Source organism: Dromiciops gliroides, chromosome 3 (genome assembly GCF_019393635.1).
Source record: "Dromiciops gliroides isolate mDroGli1 chromosome 3, mDroGli1.pri, whole genome shotgun sequence".
Lineage (NCBI taxonomy): Eukaryota > Metazoa > Chordata > Mammalia > Microbiotheria > Microbiotheriidae > Dromiciops > Dromiciops gliroides.
In genome coordinates, this window is record NC_057863.1 from 333,635,879 (window position 1) to 333,644,594 (window position 8,716).

Sequence of the window (8,716 nt, forward strand, 5' to 3'; positions counted from 1 at the left end):
GAAGGAACTAATTCATCTTTTTCTGTGTATCTTCAGTCCTTAGCACAATGTCTGACACATAGTAGGTGCTTAATAAATGTATGTTGATTGACCAATTGATTCAAATTACTGAATGATAGATTCAAAGTCTATCAAGCTACTTCTATATGCTAGGCAATATGTTGGGTACTAGAGGAGAGTCTTAGCCACAGTCTCTGCCCTACAGGGATTTCCACATAGCTTCACATATGTTGAAAGACAAGCTCTGCTTGATTTCAAGCAAATTTAAATATTAGCCAAAAAAAAACCCAACACATCAAAAAGTCTGTATAGTAAATACCTTTCCTTCATAAACTCATTGAAAATCAGTGTTTTAGAGGAACATTCAAAGCCAAAGTCTCACCTATTCCTTGGGGAAGTGAGTGAGAGAGAAGAGTAATATCGTTATTATATATTGAACAAGTATAATTGAAAAGAAAATTTAGAAATTTGGGGCTATTACCTTACAACATAATCAGTCCCCTTTTGTTTAATTAGAAGCCTTCCCTGGACTGAACCATTCACTCAGAGAACAGAGGGGTGCTTCTTCTTGCCCACTTTAAAAAGGGGTTTGGAGGAACATCTAATTGCCTTATTATAAGACAATACTTTACATTCATGTTCATGAATTAACACATGCTAACAGGTGAGCAATAAGTCATTTCTACAGCCAAGAAGGCGGTGCTTTCTTATGATACACCCTGCCTCCCTTTAAAAACTGGAGTCAGGACGATTGATCTTATCATTTCATCACTTCAGTTCCAGCATGTCTTCCTGCGAAGCAACCACCGATGAAATGATGCTTGGAGGCTTAAGTGAGACTAAAGCTGCAACTCCAGAAATCCAGGAGATTGTTGACAAGGTAAGGAGGTTCATTCTATGAAAGGAAGGATTTAATTGAAAATGATGGGTTCTGCTAACTTGATATCCCCCCCCTCAAAGTTTGTCAATTGTGTTAGTCTTTTCAAAGAAGTAGATGTTTTCATTTGCTACTTTATCTATTGCAGCATTTTCTGTGGTAGCAAAGAACTGGAAACAAAATAAGATGGTCATTTTTTGGAGGATAGGTAAAAAATGAGGTACATGAATGAAATAGAATATTCATAAACCATAAGAAATGATGCATATGAAAAAATTAGAGAAACATGAGAAGACTTACATGAGATGATGCAAAGTGAGCAGAAACTAACAAAAATATACACAATGGGCAACAACAATGTGGGTCTGGTACAGTGACAAGAGCACTGAATTAGAAGTCAGAGCAAGTATCAGTATGACTTTGAGGTAACTTGTTTAAAATCCCTTGGGCCCCAGTTTCCTTAAATGCAAAATGAGGGGATTGAAGGAGGTAGTCCCTGAAGTGTTTTCCAGCTCTGGATTTATGATTCTATGAGGCAAAAAAGAAAGGACAAACTGAATACCATTTAATTATATAGACCAAGCCTGGCCCCAGAGAAAAGATATGAGAAAGTGCTTTCCACTCTTCTTTGCAGAGGTGAGGGACTATAGGTGTTTCTTAGCCTGACAGACATGGTTAAGTTGTTTTTTGTTCAACTGCTTTTTTCCCCTTTTTAAAAAAAACATCTTTATTACACTGGGGAGGAGGGAGAGGAAGGATAGATCTGGAAATAAAGGTTATGTAAGAACAAAAGGCATCAATTTACTGGTGCAGCCAACTCGCATGTATATATCTAAAGGAAATGGAAATAATGGGAAATCTCAGATTTATATAGTCATAGTGGATAATTTCTACTATAATAGTTGAACAAAACCAATTTCCACATAGGCTATATTAAAAAAAATTAGAGGGGCAGGTTAGTGGCACAGTGGTAGAGCACTGACTGGCCCTAGATTCAGGAGGACCTGAGTTCAAATCCAGCCTCAGACACAACACATAATAGCTGTGTGACCCTGGGCAAGTCACTTAACCTTCATTGCCCTGCCCCCCAAAAAATTAGATCCCCATCTGCACACTGAGTGTATCACCCCTCAGTCAGGAGGTGAGTTTGCTAGAAAATGTGATCTCTGGTTAACTGGTCCTAGGGAAGACTGGCCTGGTAAAGAGAGGATTCCTGTGAAGAAGAGATCAAAAGACTCTTGGAAAATGATGGTGATAAAGGCATAACTACTGCCAAAAAGAAATGAAGAGACGTTAGAGTCCAGAGAAAGTGGGACTCACTGCAAAATGCAATATACTAATTTTAAACATTCATATGTGCTGAGGTCTCCTGTCTGTATGCAGGGAGCCTGCCACATAGGACAAAGAGATTGTATAGCTTCAGGTGCAGCTGCTTCTATGGGCAACTATCCTTGTGAGTGTAGCCAAATATTGTAGCCAATTCCTAATTGGGGGATGTAAGGGAGGTGGCTTCCTTTCCCACCTCACTTGATATAGTCACCAATGTCATTCGCTTCCAAAAATGTAATCACAAAATCTAAAATAGTTAACTTATGACCCACACAAATCTATGAATAAGTCTCTTAATCAATGTGGGAGGATTTGTAGCATGTGGCCACTGGATAAAAAGCAAAAGAAAACATTTGTTGAGGAGTTGAGACTAAGTCATAACTCTTGAGCATATATACATGTGTGTGTGTGTGTGTGTGTGTGTGTGTGTGTGTTTGTATATATACATATATATATATGTATATATATATATATATATAAATTTTAGGGTGTGGTGGGATAATGAGGTTTAAATGACTTGTACAGGGTCACACAGTTAGTGTCAAGTGTTGAGGTCGTATTTGAACTCAGGTCCTCCTAAATCCAGGACTGGAGCTTTATCCACTGCGCCACCTAGCTGCCAGACTATTATACATATATTTTTTAAAAGTTCAAGAGGGAAAGTAACAAGTATTTATTAAGCACCCACTACATGCCAGGCACTGTGCTAAGTGCTATACAAATATGATCTGGTTTAATCAGCCACCCAGAGAGAAAGGCCCTATTATTTTCTCTATTTTGTAACTAAAGAAACTGAGGCAGAAGTTAAGACACAGCTAATAAGTGTCTGAGGTCATATTTGAACCCAGATCTTTTGACTAAGGACCCAGTACTCTATTCATGTGTCAATTCATTAAGCAGGCCAGGACAGGCTCAGGAGATAACTTAGGTGGGGAAGGATTTCTCCTCCCCACCCCCACCTCCAACACAATGATCCATGTCAAAGGAGCCCCTGGGAGCAACATTCAGTCAGATTCTATTTGGAACCTGAGACAAAGACTGCAGGTCAGAGCTGGATACTGAGAGATTGTCACTGTTGGGAGAAAGCAGCTTCAAAGAATGTGACCCATCTCCCCAGGCCCGGAGGAGAGGAGAGCACTGCTTATGGACTCATGGGAGCAGCAGGCCCTGAGACACCAACCCAGCAGCCTGCCAGGCAGAGGCATGCACCTAAGGTGGGGGGGGGGTTCTGTGGGGTCTCTTGGGAGAGAAAGGACTGATAGGACATGGAGTACCAGTAGTTGTGAGTTACCCTTGTCCACAACATTACTGACACACATCTAAAGGATACACACATAGAAAAGGAGAACTTACCTACTTAGGAAAAAACAAGCCAAACTATCAATTATTCCCAGTTGTCTATAGGATAAATACAAGCTCTTTAGCCTAAAAGCCAAGACCCCTGGCAATCTGATTCCAACCTACCTTTCCCACCTCCTGGAAGAAGCCTTTCCCAGACCTCTGGACAATATTCTTATTTTATCCCTGTTTATATATTCTTTGTTTTTCTATTACTGGTAGGACTATATGGAGATTAGCCACTGAGGTATCATCCAACTGAGATTCTGAGACTCTGTTAGGATCCTTAGCAACTCAGATTTATAGAATCCTTACCAAAAGATGTGCATTGTAGCCTCTGAAGGAACACTAGCCACCCATTACTTCAGTGGTCACTCAACCTGTCAATCAATCATTTATTCCTTGTCTGGAGGAAATAGTTGCTATTGTCATTGATTCCTTCCTTTGGAAATTATTTTTATGTATTTGGTGTTTACTAATTCGGGTAAATATTGTATTCCTCCTAGAAGACTGTAAGCTCCTTAGAGGAGGGGCTGGTTATACATGCATGTGTTTACCCTCAGTACTTAGCACAATGCCAAAGACACAAAAACATTGATTTTTAAAAAAGAATTTATTAATCATTTAATGAGTTGGGGGAAAAGAAGGGTTTGACTAAATTTTCCATTGTTATCAGTGTTGCATTGGCTACTGAGTAGACCAAACCTGATATTACTTTTAAATAACTACTAAATTCTTTACTCTCCTCTCTTTTCTTAAGGTAAAGTCTCAGTATGAAAAAAAGAGCAATGAAAAATGTGAGCAATTTGAGGCTGTGAGTTACAAAAGCCAAGTGGTTTCCGGGTACATATACTATGTAAAGGTCAGTATTCAACAAGTCACTTAACACTAACATCCCGTATTCAGTTTTATTTCTCCTTGGATGTATGCAGAAAGTGTTGAGATAGTTTGTCCCCTTCCCATTTGAGTAACTGGAAAGCATAAAGTGTGTCTGCCCGGGAGAAAAATGAAGTGATGGCATGGATACTAAGAAAAAGTGAACAAAGCAGAAAGGAGGAAGGGACTTTGGGAAGAGATTCATGTCAACCTGGGGAGAAGAGGAGGGCTAACCTAGTAGGTTTTGATTTCATATTGAAACTGAGAGATGGCAAACAAAGAATGGATGATGAAGTAAAAGGGAGGAAGGGGTGGAAGAAGAGAAAGAAAAAGAGAATGATAACAGCTCTCCCTAGCCCCTCACTTTAAGTAGCTGGGCAACTGGAGATTAGTAAGGCCAACATGGGATTAATGGAAATGACTTTCTGTCAGGGGAAGTTCTCATGTTTAAGAGAATTTACATACATGTTTTACACGCTCATGATTATTCATTTGGGGAATTCCATTTGCTTTCATGAATCCTCTAATAAAATATTAGTTAAAAAGACTGTGGACTCCATGCTTGCAAGTAGAGAGTGTCAGGATACATATCCCAGGCTTTCCTGGATGGGAACGCTAAGATTTATCTTAGAGAGAATTCACAAAGTACTGGGTTTTTCATGTTATGATAGTCTCTGAAACAAGGTTTATATGTTTATGTCCTGAACCCAACAACCACATTATATGTTGCTTGAGAGTGAGCACCCTGTCTTATATCAGAGCTTCACCAAATGTGAGTACTAGGTCACCATGGACCCTAAGCAATTCCATTGGTGCCCAGGATTTCAAACACCACCTCATCAGAAATTACTGAAATATACTTTCCTTTTTCTAGATCCTAACACCAGTTGTGTGGGGGATTTTATCCAAATTCATGATGAACTCCTATAATTAGAGTAAATTCTGTGTCTGTGAACTCTCTTTATTTTTTTAATAAACATTTTTATTAATTGTGAGTTCCAAATTCTATCCCTCCTTCCCCTTACCCCTCCCTGAGATGGCAAGCAATCAGATATAGGTTATACATATGCAATGATATAAAACCTTTCCATATTAATCATTTTGTTAAAGACTCAAATACAAGGGGAAAATGAAAGAATATGAAAAATAGCCTGCTTCAGTTTGTCTTCAGTCAATGTCAGTTCTTTCTCTGGAAGTGGAGAGCATGTTTCATCATTAGTCCTTTGGGATTGTCTTGGATCATTGTATTGCTGAGAATAGCTATGTCATTCATAGTTCTTCATCCAACAATGTTGCTGTTACTATGCACGATGTTCTCCTGATTCTGTTTACTTCACTGTATATCAGTTCATATAAGCCTTCCCAGGCATTTCTGAAGTCATTCTTCATGTCATTTCTTATATAGTACAATAATATTACTTTACACAAAAACATTATATATAGCACAGCTTGTTTAGCCATTCCCCAAGAGATGATTTCCAATTCTTAGCCACCATAAAAAGAACTGCTTTAAATATTTTTGTACAAAGAGGTCCTTTTCTCTTTTTTTGGATATGTGAATCCTCATTACCAACATAGACCTAAACCCATCTATTGACTTTGTTGATTAGTACCAGGGAGTTGCTTGGGGCTTAAGGTGGTTAAGTGACTTACCTAAAATCATATAACCAAGTGTCAGAGAATGTGAACCTTCTCCCAGAACAAACCCAGCAGTCTATGCAGTGCAGCATAATTTTAAAAGAAATATATGACCCTAGCCAGCAATGGGGAAACATCTGAGAACTGCTTGAACACTGTGGATTGTGGGTAGAGATTCCTAGCAAATGCAGATAGAGTAGATCCAAGTGTTTCTATATTTGAGGCACAGCAAAGTATGACTACCTCAATTGAGTCAACAATGCTATACAAATATGCCATAAGAGATGTCAGCCAAGCAGGAGTACCTGCTGCAGCATAGGAAACAAGAATTTATTAAGTGCCAACTATGTGCTAAGCCCTTCCTAAATATTATCTCATTGGATCCTTACAAATGAGATAGAGACATTTCCCAGTGGAGGAAAATGAGTTTAAGTGACTTACCTAGAGTCACACAGCTAGCAAGTGTCTGAGGTAAGGTTCATACTTAAGTCTTCTTGACTCCAAGCCCAGCATTCTCTCATTGTGGGAAATTCTGCATCTAAGAATATGTCCAGGTATATCTAAATGTAATAACATAGAAAATATACATCATATGTCACATATATGTGTATGCATGTATTGAATCTGTTTGATATATGTTTAAAATTTAATTAAAGTGGCAGCTGATGCCACAGTGGATAGAGCACTGGCCCTGGATTCAGAAGGACCTGAGTTCAAATCTGGCCTCAGACACATGACACTTACTAGCCGTGTGACCCTGGGCAAGTCACTTAACTCCAATTGCCTCACCAAAAAAGAATAATAATTATATATCACAAACAATAAAAAAGAAGCCTCTCTACTAACACAAATCTGAACCCAACTGTTGACTTTGTTGATCAGTTCTAGGTTGTCGCTTGCGGCCTACAGTGGTTATGTGACTTACCTCTCCAAAGTAATACCTAGCTATCCTGTTTTGCCAAAGACAGGACTTTGCTAGAGACAGTGTGTTAAGTGCTACTTTTTGGGAGGGGAATGGGAGAAGAAACACCACAGGTGGGAACAATGAGTAGATAGAGCTATCCCTCAGGAAACCCAGCATTGGGAAGAAGGCACAAGATGTACAAGGGCCACAATGTTTTCAAAGAGGCTCAGGTGAAAGTAAAAAAAGAGGAACCAATATTTTTGTATGACACATGATCTTTTTTCCTGCACATTTCAGAAAATAATATCCCTTAAAAATAAATGAAACTGGAACAGCTAGGTGGCTTAGTGGGTAGAGCAGCAGCCCTGAAGTCAGGAGGACCTGAGTTCAAATCTGAACTCACACAATTGACACTTGCTAGCTGGTGACCCTGGGCAAGTCACATAACCCCAACTAACTCACAAAAAAAAAAAAAAGAAAGAAAGAAAAAGAAAAAGAAACTGGGGCAGCTAGGTGGTGCAGCGGATAAAGCACTGACTGTGAATTCAGGAGGACCTGAGTTCAAATGGGGCCTCAGACACCTGATGCTACCTGTGTGTCCCTGGGCAAGTCACTTAACCCTCATTGCCCCACCCCCCCAAAAAATAAATTAAACTCTGTGACAGAGGCACTATTCAAATTTTAAAATGCAATTGACTCATGAAAAGTGAATTGTTTAGATTTGCAAAAATTCTGGTGATTAACAAATATTATTGTTCATTGCACCTCTGAAGGACTCAATTCCCTTAGCTTTAAAAAGAAAAAAAAACACAACTAAATTAGCTCTCAGGTAATTTTCAGCCAAATATTTTTTCAAAGCATGAATAAGCTCATTCATAGGTAAGAATAAAAATATAAAATTAGGGGGCAGCTAAGTGATGCACTGGATAAAGTACGAGCCCTGGATTCAGGAGAACCTGAGTTCAAATACAGCCTCAGACACTTGACACTTACTAGCTTACTTAACCCTCATTGCCCCCCACAAAAAATAAATAAATAAAATAAAATTCAAATCAGAGGTCATTCTTAAATGAATTAAATGACAAGGCTTCTTAAATTTTTCCACTCACCACCTCCTTTTGCCCAAGAAAGTTTTACAAGGCCCCAGGCATAAAGGTATGTAAACTAGGCATACATAACCTTTTAATGTTGCCAAAATTTTTGCAACTCCCACATTCAAAGACCCACGGTTTGAGAAGGTTTGATCTAGTCAAAAGCCCTACCTAAAACAGGAATGCCCACACAAAGACCCTGAGAGGTAAGAGCTGCTGGATGGAAATCCATGGGACTGATTCTCCACTTCTCTTTATTTGCAGGTCGCTCTTGGGAAGGAGCGATATTCACATTTGAAAATACTCGAACCTCTCCCTCACACAAATGAGCCATTGGAGTTATTGGACTTCCAGACCGGCAAAACCAAGGATGATGAACTGAACTGACTTCCTTTTAGAGGCACAATCAAGAATGCATTTTTGGTTCCTTTCATGTGTATCCTGTATCAATAAGCACAATTGAAATAAAACATGGATCTTTTTTAAGCAGATTTTGACCTTGATGATGTATTGGTTAGTTTTAATCGACAGTCCCTTTTTTCCTTTCTTTTTTTATTTTTTTCTTATAAGGAATAGTTCACTGGATAGAGGAAGAGGGAAAGATATATTCAGAAATAGTGACATGAAAGGAAAATACATTAATTAAAATGTATTAATTAATTC

General features: G+C 38.8%; 1 protein-coding gene across 1 annotated transcript; it reads left to right on the forward strand.

Annotated features, from left to right (window-relative positions):
* Positions 1-759: 759 nt before the first annotated feature.
* LOC122751661 (cystatin-A1-like) lies at positions 760-8,509 on the forward strand. The gene is made up of 3 exons (XM_043998787.1): positions 760-880; positions 4,305-4,406; positions 8,318-8,509. Exons 1-3 carry the CDS (start codon positions 785-787, stop codon positions 8,438-8,440), a joined length of 321 nt encoding a protein of 106 aa, XP_043854722.1. The 5' UTR covers positions 760-784; the 3' UTR covers positions 8,441-8,509.
* The last annotated feature ends 207 nt before the right edge of the window (positions 8,510-8,716 follow it).